This window comes from Mobula hypostoma, chromosome 29, assembly GCF_963921235.1.
Source record: "Mobula hypostoma chromosome 29, sMobHyp1.1, whole genome shotgun sequence".
Lineage (NCBI taxonomy): Eukaryota > Metazoa > Chordata > Chondrichthyes > Myliobatiformes > Myliobatidae > Mobula > Mobula hypostoma.
In genome coordinates, this window is record NC_086125.1 from 3,140,551 (window position 1) to 3,163,108 (window position 22,558).

The 22,558-nt window shown below is 43.4% G+C and overlaps 1 protein-coding gene across 1 annotated transcript in view; it reads right to left on the reverse strand.

Moving 5' to 3' along the window:
- The window catches only part of LOC134339313 (proto-oncogene vav-like), a 190,954-nt gene that overhangs the window by 61,460 nt on the left and 106,936 nt on the right, over positions 1–22,558 (reverse strand). The window contains exons 3-7 of the mRNA XM_063035710.1: positions 15,994–16,052; positions 11,121–11,186; positions 8,117–8,225; positions 5,767–5,859; positions 5,151–5,219 (exon numbers count right to left, since the gene is read on the reverse strand). Of these exons, the coding sequence (XP_062891780.1) occupies positions 5,151–5,219; positions 5,767–5,859; positions 8,117–8,225; positions 11,121–11,186; positions 15,994–16,052 (396 nt within the window). The remainder of the gene's footprint in view (positions 1–5,150; positions 5,220–5,766; positions 5,860–8,116; positions 8,226–11,120; positions 11,187–15,993; positions 16,053–22,558) is intronic.

Below are 22,558 nucleotides of genomic sequence, written 5' to 3' on the forward strand. Positions count from 1 at the left end.
TTGATGGGATGATAGTATTGAATGGTGAGCTGTAGTCAATAATGAGCATCCTGGTGTAGGCACCTTTACAGTCCAGATGTTCCAGGTTGAGTAGAGAGCCAGTAAAATGGCATCTGCTATGGACCTGCTGTGCTGGTAGGCAAATTGGAGCGGACTCTCGTCACTTCTTCGGCAGGAGTTGATATGTTTCTCAAAAACACTTCATCACAGTGGGTGTAAGTGTTTCTGTACGATAGTCCTTGAGGGGGGTTATCACGTTCCTCTTAGGCACCAGTATAGTTGAAGTCTGCTTGAAGCAGGTGGATACCCCAAACTTATGAAACAAGAGATTAACAATCTCAGCTAATGGCCTCAGAGACTGAAATCTCCGAGTTATCAGTGGTTCTGGGAGTTCATAAAGGGTCCTCTAAGTTTTGCCATCAAAGTAAGCATAGAAGGCATTGAGTTCATCTGGGAGCGAAGCCTTGTTGTCCCCTATGTTGCTTGGTTTCACTTTGTAAGAGGTAATAGCATTTAAGCTTTGCCACAGTTCTTGAGCATCCCCAGTGACTCAAGTTTGGTCCAGTATTGCCACTTGGCACTTGAGATGACTTTCTGGAGACTGTACCTGGACGTCTTGTATTTTGCTGGGTCATCGGACCTGAATGCCACTGACCTGGCCTTCAGCAGATCATGGACCTCATGGTTCACCTAGGGCTTTTGGTTGGGGTGAACTTTGAATGATTTTGTTGGGACACATTCATCCACGACAGATTTAGTAAAGCCTGTGACAACCATGGTGTATTCATTTAGATCCTCTGATAAGTCCTTGAACATAACCCAGTCTACTGGCTCAAAGCAATTCTATAGTTAGAAATCCTCTTCCTCCCATGACCACCTCTTTGTTGTCCTTAACTCTAGAGCCTTTACCCTTAGCCTCTGCCTGTATGCAGGTACAAGGTGAACAGCCAAGTGATCAGACTTCCCAAAATGTGGACTAAGCATGGAACGGTAGGCATTCATAATCGTAGCATAGCAGTGGTCCATTGTGATGGGACCCCTGGTGCTGCAGCTTCTATGCTGATGATAATTAGGCAGAGATTTCTTCAAAGAAGCGTGATTGAAGTCCTCAACTATAATTCGAAGTGCATCAGAATGAGCATCCTCCACGCAATCATAAAGGTACATGGGACACTGCAGTCTGTTTCTGTGCTGTATGACTCAATGATTCAGTAAAGAGTCATCAGAGAAGGTGTTTCCTATCGTGGAGGAGTTTAGAACCAGAGGGCACAACCTCAGAATACGAGGACGTCCATTTAGAGCAGAGATGAGGAGGGATTTCTTGAGCCAGAGGGCAGTGAATCTGTGGAATTCCTTGCTGCAGACAGCTGTGGAAGCCAAGTCATTGGGTATATTTAAAGTGAAGATTAATAAGGTTCTGTATTAGTCAGGATATCAAAGCTTATGGGGAGAAGGCAGGAGAATGGGATTGAGAGGGAAAATACATAACCATTGATTGAATGGCAGATTGGACTTGATGGGCTGAATGGCCTAATTCTGCTCCTATGTCTGATGGTTTTGTTAAATACATCTGAAATCTGAAAGCTCACCTCAGTGGCAATCACAAAAGTGCTGGTGTTTTGTAAAACCACGTCCGGTTAACTAACATCCTTCAGGAAATGAGATAATGAGATCTGCCAACCTTACCCAGTCTGGCTCGCATGTCATGTTGTTGACTAGTTGTATATTTTATCAACTTCAAGATTCAACATTGTTTATCACCATTCTTCAGTACATGAGCGTAAAGGAGAATGGAATATTTTTTACTCTGGATCTAATGCAGTATAAAAAATACAGTAAACATAAAGAACACGATAAAAATAAAAACACTAAAATTTTAGGTTTTAATCCTTTGCAGAAGGGATTAGTAGCAATAATTTATGATATAATTATGAAATTACAGCCAGGTATATCTGATAAAATTAAAAATGAATGGGAAAGGGAACTTCAACTTTCCCTGCCTACAGAGAAATGGGATAAAAATTTTCAATTAGTTAGTACTTCTTCTATATGTGCTAAACATACTTTAATACAATTTAAGGTAGCACACAGAGCTCATATGTCCAAAGATAAACTAGCTCGTTTTTATTTCCATATAAACCCTACTTGTGATAGACGTCACTCTGAAGTGGCTTCTTTAACTCATATGTTTTGGTCCTGTCCTCTTTTGGAAAAATATTGGAAAGACATTTTTGATATTATTTCAGCAGTTCTATGCTTTGATTTAAAACCCCATCCTATGACAGCAATCTTTGGATTGCCAATGGTAGAACATAGATCTTTATCTTCTTCAGCCTCTCGAATGATAGCTTTTGTTACTTTAATGGCGAGGAGATCTATTTTGTTGAACTGGAAGGAAATTAATCCTCCAACTGCATTCCAATGGTTTTCTCAAACCATATTAAGTTTAAATTTAGAAAAAATTAGAAGTGATATTTTTGACCCTTCGGTTAAATTTGAAGATACCTGGAAACCTTTTATGCAACATTTTCATATGATGTAATCTGACCTTTCCGAATCTTTTTTCTAAAATTATATGAAGAGAGGAGCGGAGTTAGCGACATTATGGATCTTGTCTGATACAAGTTGTTGGTCTAGCCCTGTTTTGTCTTTTTTTTTGGTTTTTTTTTCTCTTTTTCTTTTGGGCTTTTTTGTTTATATATTTTTTTTCTTTTTATTTCTTTGTTAATGTTTAATCTCATTATGAGTTTGGAAGTCTTTTATTTCTATGTCACTTAAAATTCATTTTATATATGCTGATGAACATTTTTCCAATCTCTTTGTACCAACTTTGTTATTGAGTTTATAATTTTGAAAAATTAGTAAAAAGATTTAAAAAGAAAGAAAGAAAGAAAATAAAAACACAATAAATATAAAAGCAATCCTACCCTATACAGTGTAACTTATATACATAGACTGTATGTACAGTCCTGTGCTAAAGTCTTTTTTACATATATAACTAGGGTACACAAGAGTTTTGCACAGTACTGTATTTGTCAACATGGATTAGAGAGCAAATCCGTGAATCTGGCGGGAGCAAAGGATGTTGGGTCTGGCGAGGGTGGAGCGTCGCGGAAGAGGTGTGGGGCATGTGATAGAGAAGGGGTGCCGGGGCGGGGGAAGGGTGAGTGTAGCAGGGGTTCAGATACACCCAGACCTGAGACTCCAGCCAAAGTCATTTGATTCCAAACAATTGGTTTATTGATCATTACAGAATGTCTTCTGGTGCTTTCCGCTCCCTCCTCTCTCCCTTCCCCATTTCCCAACCATGATTCCCCTTTCTATTCTCTGTCCACAATAGAGACCCATATCAGAATCAGGTTTGTCATCACTCACATATGTTATGAAATTTGTTTTATTTTTTGCGGCAGCAGTACAGTGCAATACATAAAATGACTACAGGACTGTGCAAAAGTCTGACACACCCTAGCTATTTATATGCATGTGTGTATATATACTGTATATGGGTGGTGGGGTCGATCAGCCTGACAGCTTGAGGGAGCTAATTTTCACGAGAATTGGGAATATTACTGGTATATTAATGGTGTTTGTTGGCCATTGCCTCCCAGGTCAGAAGTAACTAGAAATAGACAACGAAAGCAAGTGTTCAATTTCAAGTTTAATGTCATACGCATACATATTTAGGGTATAATGTTAATTCCTTTTGCTCCAGCAGCACAGTACGCTACATACATGTTTAACATAAATGATACAAACTTTAATTAACATAAATTACACATAACTTGAAAATCGAAACAAAAATAGACATAACATTTTTGCAAGCTGAGGGAAATGGATTTGAGGTCTGAGGCAGAATTAGGGCATTTCAGATTGGCAGTGGGGCAGAAGCTGTTGTTGAACGAGGCTCCTGTACCTTCTGCCTAATGGCAGCATTGAGAATAGTCAAGAGCAGATGGAGGGAGAGCGTAATGATGGACATAGCCTTCCTGAGGCACCACTGCTTGTAGATGTCACAGAATGGTAGTGAGAGCTGTACCCATGATGATACTCTTAATCCACCAACAGATTACTAAGAATGGTGTGAGTTTGGGCTGGGTGCCTGGTATGGACTAGATGCCTCATTTAAATTACATCCAGTCTGCCGCTGCAGTGTAAAATGCAGTCCCACTTTCTGTTGACCCAAGAGGTAGCAAGTGACCTCACTCCCAAATCTTAATGATTATGATTTTTAGAGTAGCCGTTCCTATAATTCATTATCTTTGTTTTCATTCAGGACAAAGCATAGGGAGCATTGATATATCCAGTCAGCATCAAGCAAAGCTTTACAGCAACTTCCATTTATACACCTGTGACTTTGGCCTACCAAGCAACATTGTATAGTGCTCCAAGAAATGTTTACACCAAACCACATATTAGGGCAGTTCTGTCAAAGAGACAGGCTTTGGCCTGTATCTTGAAGGAAGGGAGGGAGAGAAAGAACAGAATCACCTTTTCATTTTCTCAGTCATGAATGTGGCAAGTACACTCAGCGGCTATTTTGTTACGTATGCCTGCTCGTTAATGGAGATATCGAAGCAGCCAATCATGTGGCAGCAACTCAATGCATAAAAGCACGCAGACATGGTCAAGAGGTTCAGTTGTTGTTCAGACCAAACATCAGAATGGGGAAGAAATGTGATCTAAGTGACTTTGACCGTGGAATGATTGTTGATACTGGACGGGTTGGTTTCAGTATCTCAGAAACCACTGATCTCTTGGGATTTTCACACACAGCTGTCTCTAGACTTTATAGAGAATGGTGCAAAAAAACAAAGAAATATGTATCAAGTGCGCGGCAATTCTGTGGGCAAAATGCCTTGTTAATGAGAGAGGTCAGAGGAGAATGGCCAGACTGATTCAAGCTGACAAGAAGGCGACAATAACTCAAAAAATCACGCGATACAACAGTGGTATGCAGAAGAGGATCTCTGAATCGAACCTTGAAATGGATGATGTACAGCAGCTGACGACCACAAACATACACTCAGTGGCCACTTTATTAGGTACAGAAGGTATGTAATAAAGTGACAACTGAGTGTATATTTTAAATATATAGTTTAAAATAAAGATCAGGTTACGAGTCAGAGACTCTCAGACAGAGTGGGGCTTACCTCAGTGTTGAGAAATATATCCTCTAGGTCTCGGGGCTCAAGGAATCGTTGCAATGGTTTGTAAAAATGCTGAAAAAGAAAGATAGAAATTCCTGTGACAGTGAGTAGCGCGGACCAGAACAAACAATTACACAATCCATCAGATTAATGTGTGATCGTCCTGACCACTATAATGGAAGCAATCTGTATGGATGGTGTGCAAAACAATGTTTTTTCACTGCATTTCAGCACGTGTGACAATAATAGATTAATTTATTTTAAATTCAACAGTTAATTAAATACTCAGATTTAATCTTCCCAGTTTTGGAGCTTGATTTTGTCCTCCTGAAGGTTGAACCTACAACCCAAAAAACAATACTAGTGCGAAGATAAGAAAATCTGCAGATGCTGTAAATCCAAGGCAACGCACACAAAATGCTGGAGGGGCTCAGCAGGTCAGGCAGCATCTATGGGAAAGAGCAAACAGTCGACATTTCGGGCTGAGACCCTTCATCACCACCTGAAACGTCAACTGTTTATCCTTTTCCATAGATGCTGCCTGACCTGCTGAGAAAATACTAGTGCAACTAGGTTAGTACAGAGTAACATATACTTATGGAACTAGTGCTCAACCTACCAGGTAAATGGATTCCAGCGTTTGTGTGTACTTCTCCTCTGTCTGTTTTATCTCCTGAAGGCAGCAGGCCCGTTTGTCAAGCTCTGTCTGTCTCTGAGGTTGAAATACAAGTTCCAGTTAAAGGCCACAGTTCATTTCATACTCTTGTCCCTGGTCACGAGAACCAATGACGCAAATGCACACGTGTAGTATCGCTGGGATTTGCAAACATTGCAGAGAACAATAATCAACACGAGAGATTGTGCGGCTGCTGAAACCCAGAGCAAAGCACACAAAATGCTGGGGGAGCTCAGCAGCTCAGGCAGCATCTTTGGAGAGGAATAAACAGACAATATTTCAGGCCGAGACCCTTCATCAGGACTGTGAGGAGAGGGGAAGAAGCCAGAATGGAAGGTCGGGGATGGGAAGGATGATGGTTGCTTATCACCTGAATGGTGACAAATCCATTCCTTGCAGAGACACTGCTCCACCCACTGAGATCTTCCAGTACATTATTTGATATTATTGACTTCTAGTAGATTATTTGATATTATTTGATTTATTGACTGATTTGATATTATTGATATTAAATACTTTTTAATTGCCCATTTCTGAGGTTGAAATACAATCCAGTTTATGAGTGCAGCTCATTTCAAAACCTATTTATGCAAATATGGGCATTGTAAAAGAGCAGGTACAACAATAAAATGGGGAGGATATCAGTGGTTTAACTGGTCAGAATGACTAGTCAAACACGATATTATTGATGAGACATGCGATACTGAAGTTGCCGGAGTCTGAATCAAAAAACAGCCCAAAAAAAGTAACTTTTAAATGTTGTCTGTGAAGTAGAAGAAGACTTAGTGATATGTACATAGAACAGAATGGGACAGGAACAGGCCTTTTGGCCCATTGTGTCTGTGCTGACACTGACATCAAATTAAATTATGGAGCATGATCCATATCCCTACATTCCATTTCCATTCGCCAGTCTATCTGTGCATGAGTGGATCAAATTCTCTCCTCACATTCCCTCTAAGCCTCACATAGAAAGGTTTCTGCCATAGTTAGAAAAGTACAGCAGAGAAACAGGCCCTTCAGACATTCTAATCCTATCTATATCCCTCATAATTTAGATTTCTATCAAATCTCCTCTCAATCTTCTATTTTCCAAGGAATGAAGTTATAACTGATTCAATCTTTCCTTATAACTCAGGTCCTCCAGACCCGGCAACATCCTTGTAAATTTTCCCTGTATACTTTCAACTTTATCTACATCTTTCCTGTAGGTAGGTGACCAAAACTGCACACAATACTCCAAATTAGGCCTCACCAACATTTTATAGAACTTCAACATAATATCCCATCTCCTGTACTCAAATTTATGAAGGCTAATGTGCCAATAACCATCTACCCTATCTACCCACTTATACCCTTGCATATTAAATCACCCTTCAGTCTCCTCACCTTCAGACAAAAAAAGAAAACCAGACAATCTCTCATTGAAAAGGCACAAGAGACTGACATTCTGGTATATAGAACAACACACTAACTGCTGGAGGAAGTCAGTGAGGCCTAGAACATAAAATATAGAACATCGAAGAGTACAGGCCCTTCAGTTCACAATGTTCTGTCAACATTTTAACTTAGTCCAAGATTAATCTATCCTTTCCATTCCATATAGCCCTCCGTTTCTTGTTTATCACGTACCACCTAAGAGTCTCTTAGACACGGGTTCCCAACCATTTTTACGCCACAGATCCCTACCACTAACCGAGGTGTCTGTGGACCCCAGGTTAGGAACCTTTGCCCTTAGATATCCTTAATGTATCTGACGTGCAGTTCACGTGACCATCACTCTCTGTGTAAAAAAACCTATTTCTAACACCAAGTTGCCCCTATACTTTCCTCCAATCACCTCAAAATTATGCCCTCTTCTATTAGCCATTTCCATCCTGGCTGTCCACTCTATCAATGCTTCTTTTCATCTTATGCACCTCTATTTAAGTTACCTCTCATCCCCCTTTATTCCAGTCAGCATCGATAGAGGGAAATTAAATGTCAACATTTGAGTCAATGCCCTTCAGCTGAATTGTCTCGCATTATCATTGACAATCTGTCAGTGAATGTCTTGTCTGAAAATGGCACCTGGCTGCAAAGGAGGTCAAGAGATCCTGTTTCCAATCTCTGTCCAGTTCCTTCCTCTTGGGAGGTGAACTTCTCAACCTTAGACAAGCCAGTGTTTATGATGACTACCATGCTTGATTTTCCTGCACAATAGTCTCGATGCAGCCTCTTGTAAGAGGAATAGTGCTTTAGATGCATTTGGGGAGGAAGCAGACTTAGAAATGTCAGGGTTGCTGGTACATACCGGTGCCATCATCACCTCAGTCCTCATCAGGTCTTCATAGATTTCACCACCTTCATCATCTTCATCCTCCACGCAATCATAAAGGTCATCATCTTCCTCTCCTGTATCACTGTGGATGTACAAAAGAAAGGGTCATAACAGGCTAGAGAAAGCCTAAAAGAATGATCATTGTTTACACACACACTCTCTCTCTCTCTCTCTCTCTCTCTCTCTCTCTCTCTCTCACACACACACACACACACACACACACACACACACACACACACACACACTCACACACCCATCCCACCTGGACGACAGATCCAACCACAGTAACATAGGAACTCGTGATGTAGTAAAATGGCCCATAGCAGGGGCTCTTCACCAACAAAATGGTGGCATGGTAGCACGGCCGCTTGCGTAACACTATTACAGCACCATCAGCCCAGGATCAATGCTGCTTTTAAAGAGTTTGTACGTTCTCCCCGTGACTGTGTGGATTTCCTCCAGGTACTCTGGTTTCCTCCCACATTCCAAAGATGTTAGTAGGTTAACTGGACATGTGGGTGTAATTGAACGGCGCGGGCTCACTGGCTGGAGGAGTCTGTTACGTGCTGTAGGTCTATAGATCTAAAATCTAAATATGACCTTTTGCACCCAAGGAGGAAGAAGATGACCTTGGGAGAGTTACTCTGAGATCTTGCTCCCAGACTTTCCATCTGGCTTTTGATACTCAGTGACATTTAAAAAGTGTTCAAATTGAGTTAAAATCATTAATGTTTTTAAAAGAAGTTTAAGAAAATTCCTTTTCCCATAGGATCAATGATCCCATTTCACCCCACCCCCCTTCCCCTTTCTCTATTACCCATTCTGACCTATTATCTCTTCTCACCATCCTGTCACCTCCTCTGGGTCCTCTTCTCCTTCCTTTCCCCTCTGGTCCACTCTCCTCTCCTATCAGATCCTTCTTCACCAGCCCTTGACCCTTCCCACCCACCTGGCTTCCTCTATCATCTTCTAGCTATCCTCCTTCCACTCCCCTATCTTTTTTCATTCTGGCATCTTCCCTCTTCCTTCTCGGTCCTGAGGATGGGTCTGAGCCTGAAACGTCGACAGTTTATTCCTTTTCAACAGATGCTGCCTGAGCTGCTGAGTTCCTGCAGCATTTTGTAAGAGTTGCTCTGGATTTCCTGCATCTGCAGACTTTCTCGTGTTGATGATCCCATTTTGTTGGTGGGGATGCAGCGGGAGGCTTCAAAATTCAACGAGATATTACTGATCTCTTTGGGGACCATTAAACACTGGACTTTGGTGACGAGGAGAGAGTGGCGGGGGGGGGGACTTAAGGAACTTAAGCATTAATAATAAAGATCACAAGACCACAGTGAAGGAACCCAGAAATCCTAAAGGAATCCAAGGAGATTAAGGAGGTTACAACTCTGGCAGCTCATTGTAAATTACAATCTATTTGTTTATTGCTTTTATAATCGTTTTACTCCTTTCAAGGGAGGGGAGGAGAAGATGGCGGCTCGACGCAGTGCGCGCGGCTGTTCCAAATTGATATCGTATTTGTTAAATAGGGGCCGTGCACAATCCTGATTTGATGGAGACGGACGTGAGAAGCACGGAGGAACATCTGGGGAAACTTCTGAAATGCCTGCTTCACTTCCGCTGCTACTGTGCGATCGAGAATCTCCGGAGATGAAGGCCCCAAGTCCTCAGCTTTGCCTGTTGCCTGTTGCCGGGGCCGAGGTCGAAATGCTTGGCAGAGATGGTGTCGGAGGGCTGGTCGGAGGCTCGAAGTTTTTGGACGGACTCAGAGTCGGACTGTGGTCGGGTGCTTCCAGGATGCTGTATCGGCAAGTTTGCGGTGCTGGAAGCTCATGGCAGGGAGAGTTTCTCCCTTCAACCGTCTGCGTGAGATGATGGGATTTTCAAGAGACTTTGAGACTTTTTTTTACTGTGCCCATGGTCTGTTCTTCATCAAATTACGGTATTGCTTTGCACTGTTGTAACTATATGTTATAATTATGTGGTTTTTGTCAGTTTTTTTTAGTCTTGGTTTGTCTTGTGTTTCTGTGATATCATTCTGGAGGAACAAATTGTATAATTTCTTAATGCATGCATTACTAAATGACAATAAAAGAGGACTGCGTGTCCTGATAATCTAATCTAATCTAATTGAAATTGTAAACTACAAATTAGTAATAATGTTCACTATTTTCTGCATTCTGTTATTGCTTTCATTGTGATCTTCTGATGCATTGAATGGCATGCAATGCAGATTTTCATCGGACCTCAGTACATGTGACAATCAGAAACCAATTACAATTACAGTCGGTAAAGCCACAGCCCCCCAACACCACTGACCTCTGGTGCTGCCAGTGTGGGGTTTGCATGTTGTCACTGTGTTGGGGTCATGGGGCACTACAGCACAGAAAGAAGCCCATCAGCCCATCTAGTCCATGCTGGGCTATCAGTTAACCTCCTCCTATCAACTTGCTCCTAAACTACAGTCCTCTGTACTCTTCCCACCCATGTACTAATCCAGCCTTCTTTTAAATGTTGAAATCCAACCCGCATCCACCACTTCCACCTGTTCCACACTCTGAGTGAAGAAGCTTCATCTCATGTCCCCCTTAAACATTTCACCTTTCACCCTTAACCCATGACCTCTAGTTCTAGTCTCACCCAAATTAAGTGGGAAAAGCCTGCATGCATTTACCCTTTCTACACTCCTCATCGTTTTGTGATCATATGGGTTTCCTTCTACAGTCGAAAAAATTTTTGAGTGGATAGGTTAATTACACCTTGAAAATTGCCCCTGGTAAATTGTAGGGCTGGAGGAGATTAAGGAGAAGGGAAAGGCCAGCGAGAGATTCAAGAGTTATAAGGTGAATGCCTGAGCAGGAGTGAGTATTTGGTCAGGGAGGTGACAGCTGAACCTGTCTCCATGCAGTGAGGGGCTGCAGAGATCTGGGTGACCTTGAGTGTGCAGAGTGCAGACGAGTAAACAGCAACTTACTCAATAACGTCAGAGAGCCCACTGTAGATCTCATCATCGGGCAAGCTGTCCTCAGTCGGGAAAGAGCTGGGAAAAGACAGATTTAGTTAACCTCCTGTAAATCACTTGTGATACAGTCAATTTCCTGTGTGAACCCTCCTCGACTGAGGCAAAGTAAAGTAGTTGTTCTCCGTTGCTTGTATCTTCCAGTCACTAAATCCAGGTTCCCTGCAGTTGGAGTATAAGAGATTCTCCACTATTTCCCTGTATTTCTCCCATGCGCATTAACTCCACCTCGATTTCCCTAGCCGTCCCTTTCCAAGATGCAGTGTACCATAGCCATTACCTCCCCAAGTGCTTTGAAGATGGTAGAGTGTTTCAGGAAGCCATACAGTTCCAAATGGTGATATGGAGTAAAGGGCAAGTAAAATAAACTGGCTGTTACAACAGTCTTGGATGGAAGAATATCAGACTGCCTTTGACTTGCTCAAAGAGAAACTGACCAGTTCCCCCATCCTTGTCTTTGCCGATTTCTCCCAGCCCCTTATAGTGGAGACTGATGCCAGCAGTCATGGGCTAGGAGCTGTGTTATACCAACAGCAGGGAGGGGGAAAGAGGGTTATTGCATATGCAAGCTGGCAATTAAGGAATGCCGAGAAGAGTGATAGGAATTATAGCAGCATGAAATTGGAGCTGCTTGCACTTAAGTGGGCTGTAGTAAGAAGTTTCGTGGATACCTGTTGGGTTCCAAATTCACTGTAATCACTGACAATAACCCCCTATCCCACTTGAAAACTGCCAAGTTGGGAGCAGTGGAGCAGAGATGGATCTCACAGCTGTCAGTGTTTGACTTCGATGTCCAGCATCGTCCGGGTCGGAGCAATACCGTGGCTGATGCACTCTCTAGGCAGCCATTTGCAGGGGAGCCTGAGCCTGCCTCGGAGGATGCGGAGTTCGATGGGGCTGTGGCGATCTGTAGTTTGATCAATGGCAGCACTGGTTACCGCTGGTCTTAACAGCTGTAGGGTTAAGCAGATTTGAGCCTGGGAAGCTGGTACTAGTGAGGTAAGTGATCCGATGCAAGGGGACACTCCAACCCTCCCAGGTTACACTAATGGGGACTTGCGTACTTTTCAGCAGCAAGACCCCGTGTTAGGTGTCCTAAGAGAGTTATGGGATCAGAAAAGAAAGCTGAGTGGCCAGGAGTGTAAAACCCTGCCGAAACCTGTTTTGTCTCTGTTAAGGCATTGGGACAGTATCGGGGAGCGTAAAGGGTTACTGTATAGGGTAGTTGAGGATGAGAAGCTTGGGGAGTGTAACCAGCTTCTGGTACCTAACAGCTTGAGGAGCAAAGTGTTAGAGTATGTACATGACTCTGTAGGCCATCAAGGCATAGAACGTACTCTGCAGTTGTTGAGAAGCCGATGTTTTTGGGTGGGCGTACACGAGGATGTGGCACGGTGGGTCAAAAATTGTCCACGTTGTGTACTAACTAAGATGCCGCAGCCTAGGATCCGCACCCCCCTTGAAGTCATTTCTGGCTTCTAGGCCGTTTGAAGTTGTAGCGGTCGATTTCGTTGTGTTGGAGCCGGCAGCTGACGGGCGGGAGAATGACTTAGTGGTCACAGACGTTTTCACTAAATTCACCCAAGCATTTCTGACTCGGGATCTAAAGGCGGATACCACAGCGAGCATGCTCTTGAGGGAATGGTTCATGAAGTACGGTGTCCCTGAGAGATTGCATTCTGACCGGGGCCGTAATTTCAAAAGTGAGGTCATAGCGGAGCTTTGCAAACTATACGGGGTAAAGAAAAGCCGTACCACACCTCATCATCCTACTGGAAACGCGCAGTGCGAGCGTTTCAACAGGATGATGCATGATTTGTTGTGTACGTTGTCTCCAGAAAAGAAACACAGATGGCCAGAACATCTCCCCGAGTTGGTGTATGCATATAATGCGACACCTCACGCCACGACCGGGTACTCACCTTACTGTCTGTTGTTTGGGGCGGATCCCCACTTGCCCGTGGATGCTCTGCTGGGGCAAGAACAGACGGTGGACTGGAAACATGACTGGCTAGCTGTACACCAGAGCCGACTGAGGGATGTGCATGCCAGAGCAAAAGAATACTCTGAACAGAAGGCGGCAGAATGCATTGCTTGGCAGGAGGACAAAGTGTACTGTCCCAAAGTTGATGTAGATGTGCTGGTTTACTTCAGGAACAGACCATTAGGCCGTAATAAGATCCAGGAAGCTTGGAACTCAATTGTCTACAGGGTGGTAGAGGTACTGGGCAACACATACACTGTGGAAACTTGGGAGGGTGGGCCTAGCAAGAGGGTGAACAGGGTAGACCTCAGGCCCTGTGAGAACCATCCCCCTCCAGCTACCCGAAGGAGACTGCAAACTCCAGTAACTCAGGCCAGCTCACCTCTGGGGCATGAATCAGATCCTGAGGATTCAGAGAATGGTGTGATAGTCGTAGAAGATATGTCAGAACAGGGTGTACAGGGTCTTGACCCTAGCCTAGACAGCATATCTTCTGAAAATATGACACCTTCTGGAACTGGGACTGGGGAGCCAACGATGGCCTGTGCAGGGGCAGAGGTTGGGAGACCTCTTGTAGCAGCACCCCACAGGAGTACACGAGTAAATGCTGGACAGCACTCTAACCCACATCGCGAACCAAGGTCAGTGCTTGATGAGGTCTCCATAAGTCCGGCAGCAGTGTCTGAGATACTGGCTAGACTCAGTTCAGTTCTCTTTAGAGAAGCAGTTAAGGAGGTTAAAAGTACCCTTGTAGTGAGCGAGTAATCGAGGACCATTACTTGAATGCAGGGGAGAATGTAACCGGGTGACTGTCGGATCTTATTCAGTATCGTTAAAAATGTACTTAGGCATCCATCTGGGTAGTGCTAGAATAGTCATCTGTGCCTTTCAGGGAGATGGTGATGTCATTACACACGCGCGGGATAGTGGGGAGACCATTTTGTTTTCTGCTGAAGACGCTGATAGGGCATTGGAATTGAGTTCCTCCCGAGGCTGGGCATGGTGAGGAAAGGTGAGCATTAATTGATGATATCCATGTGAATTTGTTTATGCTTGTTGGCAAATCGAGAATATCGGTAATTTGACATGTTGTACATGTGGATGCTTTAGATTTCCACGAGTGAAGAAATCGGCACTGGGTAGCGTGGCTTATACCAAACTCCTCACCATCCAAGTAGGTCAGGCTTCCTGTAATTTAACTACCAGGCAATACGTTGTAAAAGTTGTGCCAAAGTGTACCTTTTGTCTTACTTTATTGTATCAGGACTGATTGTGCATGTAACCGCGTAGCGCGAATGTTTAGTCTCTGTTCGGAACTTCAGCACGTGTGTACGTCTTAGATGAGATGTATGCGCTTATATTTTTCACTGTTATGTATAAGATGCAGGGTGGGTGGGATTCTAATGTTGTTTGTATTGTTTTCCTTCTGGATTGCCACTACCGTATTAGTACTGTATTAGTTCTGGTATTTTTTATACTGCATACGCAATTCTGTCCATAATAGAAAATAGAAAAGGGAGCGTAAGGTAGTGCAAAAAACCGAAAGGCTAGTCCGGATATTTGGAGGGTATGGCCCAGATCTGGGTCAGGATCCGTTCAGCCATCTTATCATAGTTGGAAAGAAGCTGTTCCCAAATCTGGCCGTACGAGTCTTCAAGCTCCTGAGCCTTCTCCCGGAGGGAAGAGGGATGAAAAGTGTGTTGGCTGGGTGGGTTATATATGTTGTCCCATATAGAAAAACATTTCTCAGACAATGGAAGCAGAACATAATCCAACTATTACATAGAACATGGAACAGTACAACACAGTACAGGCCTTCCAGCCCACAATGTTATGCTGACTCCATCATCAACCTAACCATTCTCTCTTACACAGCCCATAACCCTCCATTTTTCCTTCATTCATGTGCCTGTTTAAGAGTCTCTTAAATGTCCCTAATGATTCAGCCCCAGCCACCCACCCCCCCCGGCAGTGCACTTGAAAAGTGATAAATATGTGTAAAATAAAAACTTAGATTTAGAGCCACAGTCATACAACAGGGTGAGAGGATCTTTGTCCATTTAGTCCACAACAGCCATCATTCTCATTTTATTGGCCATATGCATTTACAGGTACCAGGTACATGTATGAGGCATTTGCTGTGATGTGTCAGTCAGGGCACAACATCCAACAAAAAACAACAACATCTTCCAGTTATAAAGAATTATATAAAGTTAGAGTTGAAGTATGGATATGAAATAAAAAGTGAATGAATATATAAATACCAGCATGTATTTATAATGTATTTATTATAAAAAGTGGTTTAGGGTGATCACAGTGCAGTCTAGTGATGGGAGTAATAGATAGAGGGGATGTGGGGTGGATAACTAGAATGGTAGATCAGATTAATTGCCTGGGGGAAGAAACTTCAAAGAAGGCATGAAGATTTAATCTTAATAGACCTTTAGCACTTTCCAAGAGGGAGTTTTCAGAAAAGGCAGTTTTGCCCTGCCCATTTCATTGTCCTGGGCACATACAGGTCCTGAAGTGATGGCAGACTTCAGACAGTGATTTTTTTTTGGGCTGAGCTGAAGTTTTTGTATCTGGCGAGAAGCGACTGCACCAAACCAGACAGTGATGGCAGATGCGAGGATGTTCTCTATGATGGCAGTGTAGAGTTGCAACAGTATGTTCTGGGGAAGATAGAATTTTACCAGGCAACTATATTTCAATGAGAATTGCCCTGGTCTTTCTAAACTGTAAAAAGTATAGTTTTGTTCTCATACAACAAAACGACTGTCCCAGAAATGAATCTACTGAATTCTCATTGTTTTCCACCTAACCCAACAGTAGAGTACCACTTACCAGATCCCTCTGCTTTGTGCTACAGGGGTGTAGGACAAGAACGATAGCGTATTAATGACCTGAAAGAGAACAACAATGATGATTAACGATCAGCTTTGAGCTTTACGGAGGATGTAGTGCAAGATCTTAATGAGTGACTCTATCAGGAGACCTCAACATTATGGACAGATTTGAGTTATTCAAGATTGCTAGGTTAACACCAACAAATTACCACAGTGAGAGACACAGCATACACATGGAGTGAAAGCTGTACTTCAATTCCAGTCAGCTTCCGAAAGGGAAAACCAGCTTTGACAATGGGTGCTTACGAAGATAAGATATAAGACGTAGGAGCAGAATGAGACTATTCAGCCCAGTGAGTCTGCTCATGGGTGATTGATGCTGGCAAAATGACAATTGTAGTTATGAGGGAGGATTAAATAGACTGGGTTTGTTTTCCACTGATCAGAAGGGGGGCATAGAGGAAATTTAATTGAGGTTAATGAACGTATGAATTTAAATTAACCGGATGGATTTACTCCTCTTACCAATATTTAGACCATAAGACACAGGAGCAGAATTAGATCAGCCCATTGAGTCTGCTCTGGCATTCAAAGATGGCAGATTTATAATCCCTTTCAATCTCATTCCCTGCCTTCTCCCTGTAACCTTTGGGCCCTTTCTAATCAAGCAACCTATTAACCTCTGCTTTAAATATATGCAATGATTTGGCCTCCATAGCCAATTGAGGCAGTAAACTCCGCAGATTCATCACCCTCTGGCAAAAGAAGTCCCTCCATATCTCTGTTCTGAAAGGACACCCCTCTATCCTAAGGCAGTGTCCTCTGGCCTTGGACTTCCCCACTATGGGAAACAGCCTCTCCACATCACTCTATCCACGCCTTTCAATTTTCAATAGGTTTCAAAGAGATCCCCCTCATTCGTCTACATTTCAGTGAGTATGGGCCTCGAGCCGTCAAATGCTCAGCATATTTTAACCTTTACACTCCCTGGATTATTCTCTCGAACCTCCTGTGCACCCTCTCTTAGATAAGCAGCTCAAAATTCCTCACAGAACTCCAAGTTCAGTATGAAAATTAGAGGGAAGCTTTGGGCTTGGAAAAGGACTGAAAGAGAGGTAGATCTTTAATCTTTAAAGAAGTAAATCTTTAAACAGTGTCTGGATGTGTCGATGAAGAGGGGTGACCTGCAGGGCGGTGAAGCCTTTCCTATGATGTGCGATTGAGCCGTGGACCTCCTAGAACAGAATGGGTTCAATAGCTTCCATAGTTAAATATTCTGTGATCCTATGAACACACTGTCCTCGTGGCCCATCTCCTCCCCTTTCCCAGTGCTCGTCCATCTGGCCTGAGCTTGCATCACAGAGCACTCTCCTGGAACGTGATGGTAGTGAGTTACTGAGCACAGCAGACTGCTGCTGGTCTGGGTGTCACTCAGAGTGTTGGGTGCCACTGAAATTCAAGCTTCATCGGAAAGTAATGATTACAAGGTTTTATCCAGAAATTATTATTCTCAGGAATCTCCAGGAATACAGAATACCAGGGAAGACAGTCATTTAACAAATGCCAGGGATGAAAATGGCTGTATTCTGGAATAATCACTGTGGAAAGCACAAGTTTGATTTGTAAGTCCAGTATTAATGACTACTTGAGAAAATCCAGCAAAAATGGTTTGGAATATCTGGCAATAATGAGGGTTCAATACCCAGCAACAGTAGCAGATGGGAATACATCGTGGAAATTCCCAGGATTAATGGGAACACATATAGATAAGAGGAAAAGGCAGTAAGAGCATCTACCTGTTTATATCAAGGTAGGAGGGGATAGGAAAGAATAGCTTCATTATCCCCTCCTTCCTTAGTAGGAACTTGAAGATCAATGTTTCTACACAGAGGGAGGTACATATGTAGAATGAAGAAGTGACTGAGGCAAGTACAATAAAAACTTTTAAGAAATAATTGGACAAGTACATGGAGACATCATTAGAATCAGGCATTTGCCCCATCAGGTCAACTCTGCTATTTCATCGTGGCTGATCCGTTTTCCCTTTCAGCCCCAGTCTCCTGCCTTCTCCCTGTATCCTTTCATGCCCCGACTAGTCAAGAATCTATCAACCCTTTTCTCACAGTTACCATCAAGAAGGAGGTACAGAAGCCTGAAGGCACATACTCAGCGATTCAGGAACAGCTTCTTCCCCTCTGCCATCCGATTCCTAAATGGGCATTGAATCTTTGGACACTGCCTCACTTTTTTTTTACTATAATTTCTGTTTTTGCATGTTTTTTAAAAAATCTATTCGATATACATAATTGATTTACTTGTTTATTTAATAATAATAATCATCATAATGCTAAGTAAACAAATTTCACGTCACATGCCGGTGATAATAAACCTGCTTCTGATTCTGAACTTCTGTCAATAATATGGCCTTCACAGTGGCCTGTGGCAACAGATTCCACAGATTCACCTCTCTCTGGCTAAAGGAATTCTACCTCAGTTCCATTCTAAAAGGACACCTCTCCGCTCTGAGGCAGTATCCTCTGGTCTTAGACTCCACCGCCATAGGAAACATCCTCTCCACATCCACTCTGTCGGGCCTTTTCAAAATCCAATAGATTTCAGTGAGGTCCCCCCTCATTATTCTGAAATCCAGTCAGTGGAGATCCTGAGCCACCTAACACTCCTCCTATGACAAACCTTTCAATTTTGGAATCATTTTTGTGAACCTCTTTTGAGCCCACTCCAATGTCAGCGCATCCTTTCTTCGATAAGGGTCCCAAAAATGGTCACAATACTCCAAGTGAGGCCTCACCAGTGCTTCATAAAGACTCTGCCTTAAATGTATCCAATAACTGGGTGATTTCTTCCAGTTTGTCTACAAAAGAGTTTAATTCTCCTCTTCTCATGTCTACTTCCTTTACAGGAAGGCTGGGCTCTTGTCAGAGTCTGTGATGTTACAGCTGAAGCTCAAACTGCATTCTTCACAGATGGCGGTTTCTCGCTTTCTGAATTCGCCATGCGGCCTGACAATTTGGCATCTCCAGGTGCGGCCTGGAAGACATACACCTTCAGGGTGCAGCCCTGTGGACAACCCAATTCATTGAAATCTACAGCACGTTACAGGCCCTTTGGCCCACAATGTTGTGCTGACCATGTAACCTACCCTAGAAACTGCCTAGGACTACCCTACCCCACAGCCCTCTGTTTTTCTAAGCTCCTTGTACCCAAGAGTCTCTGAAAAGACCCTATTGTACCCGCCTCGACCACCGTCACTGGCAGTGCATTCCACACACCCACCACGCTCTCTGTGAAAATTTACCTCTGATATCCCTCTCCGTACCTACTTCCAAGCACTTTAAAACTGTGCACTCTCGTGTTAGCCATTTCAGCCCTGGGAAAAAGCCTCTGGCTATCCACACGAGCAATGCCTCTTGTCATCATATACACCTCTATCAGGTCACCTCTCTTCCTCCGTCGCTCCAAGGAGAAAAGGCTGAGTTCACTCACCCTATTCTCATAGGGCATGCTCCCCAATCCAGGGAACATATTTGCAAATCTCCTCTGCACCTTTTCTATGGTTTCCACATCCTTCCTGTAGTAAGGTGACCAGAACTGAGCACAGTACTCCAAGTGAGGTCTGACCAAGGTCCTATATAACTGCAACATCACCTCTCGGCTCCTAAACTCAGTCCCATGATTGATGAAGGCCAATGCACCGTTGTCTTCTTAACCACACAGTCAACCTGCACAGCAGCTTTGAGTGTCGTATGGACTTGGACCCCAAGATCCTTCTGATCCTCCACACTGCCAAGGGTCTTACCATTAATATTATAATCTGCCATCATATTTGACCTACCAAAATGAACTACTTCACACTTATCTGGGTTGAACTCCATTTGCCATTTCTCAGCCCAGTTTTGCATCCCACTGATGTCCTGCTGTAACCTCCGAGTGCCCTCCACACTATCCACAACACCCCCAACCTTCGTGTCATCAGCAAATTTACAAGCCTATTTATAAAAATATCCTATTGAAATGAATGCTAACGTCGGATTTTCCTTCCTCACCACCGACTCAACGGGCAAATTAACCTTTCAGGAATACCGCACGAGGATTCCCAAGTCCCTCTGTGCCTCAGATTTTTGAATTTTCTCTTCACTTAGAAAGTAGTTGACCCTTTTATTTCCACTGTCAAAGTGCATGACCACAGACTTCCCAACGCCCTATTCCATCTGCCACACCCTTGTGCATTCTCCTAATCTGTCTAAATCCTTCAGTAGCCTCTCTATTTCCTCAAAATTACCTGCCCCTCCCTCTACTTTCGTATCATCTGCAAACTTGGCCACAAAACCATCACGTTCATTATCTAAGAATGAAACATATCACAGATGTTATAGGGTTGGAGGAGACAGAGGGATTCAGAGAGAAGGAACTGACCCAAAATGCTGTTAGATGGGGAAACATTTTGTAGGTGACTAGCCACAAGTTTGATGTAGAATTGGCGACCAGCCCATGCTGCGAGTTTGTATGCAGGTATACCTTCTAACACTCATCAGTAGTGGTTGCATATCGAAAAGCATTTGCCAGAGTGAAAAGTTACGACCAGCAGATAACGAAAGTCCTTCCATTCATATTGCACCTGCCATGGTATCAGTTCATCCAAACATACTTTAGCAATGAGTCACCTTTGTGTAGAAAATGTGTAAACAGTGTGGTTTTAACATGAGCACAGGATAGTTCCTGAATCTGAGCTTCTGACGATAATGTGTTTCCACGACGGTCAAGCCTCAATTGAGTGCGGCTCCTGGTTACAAAGCAACTGAGGTATCTATTGTTTCCTTTCTCTTGTCAATAAGTGGTTCTACTTTGAATGAGAATGAGGCACTGAACTCAGTGGTTTGGATGAGAAGGAACATTGATCAAGATAGTGAAATAAGTTGCACAATTTCACAACAATTAGTATTTTGTTCATTTTGGTCATTCTGCTGTCGGAAAGATGATATTAAACTGAATTAATCTGCTTGGCACTAATGTGGAGTTTAACTGAACTAGAACTAAATATAAATGGCAGTGTGGGGAGGTGGTGAAGGACAGCTTTTAACCTCATTATATATAGAGGTACCATAGCTTTGAATAAGGATACATCAGCTTCTCCTTGAGGGTGGGATGGTAGTGTACTACAGGCCAGCAACCCGGTTTCAGGTCTCACTGCTGTTTGTACATTCACCCTGTGTCCCTGTGGGTTTCCTCTGGGTGCTCCGCTTTCCTCCCACATTCCAAAGACATATGGGTTAGTAGGTTACTATGTCACATCGATGGCACTGGCTCAATGGGCTGAAGGACCTTTTACTGTGCTGTATTTCTAAATAGGATAAAATGTAACTAATGCAATTTGACGATAGCTTACTCCCATGGCAACCCTGACCTTATCAGAGATATTCGGTTTGTTGTATCCATCCCTTCAATGGTTTTCCCCCTGTTGGAATGAAGGGACCGTGACCTGTAACACTGACCCTGTTCCCTTGCCATGGGTGCTGCCTGACCAGCATTGCACATTCTCTGCAGTACTGTATTTGGGCACTCTATTACTGCCTTTCTGACAGGTGGGGCTCATCAGCCGTGGTTGGCAGCTCATCCAGGGGAAGGAAAGTTCAGTGCTGACTGGCAACTCCTGGTGCCAAACTGTATCGGTCTCTGTCATTCCTTTGGATTCATCAGCTGCTTGGAGAGGGGAAGCCGTCTTCATGGACAACATCTTGGTCTCCACATTGTACTTCCCTCGCTTGCGTATTGACTACCTAGATAGCGAGGAGAAGACATCCATGGTCGACCCCAATCAACAGCCTCACAGTTATTGTTTTCCTTTGCACTGCCTCGGTGTCCTAATGTGATGGAATGGTCTGTATCGGTGGCATGCCAAACTGAAGTTTTCACTGCACCTCAGAACATGTGACAATAATAAGCCACATAAAACTCAAGGTCTGTAAGGAACTAATGACGCTGTATGCTTTAGTAAAGTGGACCACTTATATCAGGTTACTTCAGTGCTCTCAGGAGATACAACCAATGTCGATTTCACGAAATTCACCAAAGTTTTGGCAGGATAAGCAAATCGTTATCAGTGCCCTCTTCAAAATTCCCAGCACTTGGTCTCTACTTCCATCAGTCCATAAAAGCATAGATATAGGAGCAGAATTAGGCCATTTATCCCTTTGAATCTGCTCCACTATTTCACTTCCCTCTCAGCCCTAGTCTTCTGCCTCCCCCCATATCCCTTCATGGCCTGACTAATCACGAATATATCAATCCCTGCCTTAAATATACCCAATAACTTGGCCTCCACAGGTGGCTGTAGCAACGATTTCCACAGATTAACAACCATCTGGTTAAAGAAATTCCTCCTCATCTCCGCATTGGGCAGGTAAAACATTGCTGACTCCAGATGGGAATCATCAACTAACCCCATTTAGGATGACGACAGCTGAAATCCACAGTCACAGCCATTGGAGCTTCAGTGAGCTTCGATTTACGACATTTAAAAAACGTACCGATACTTGAACTCAGTG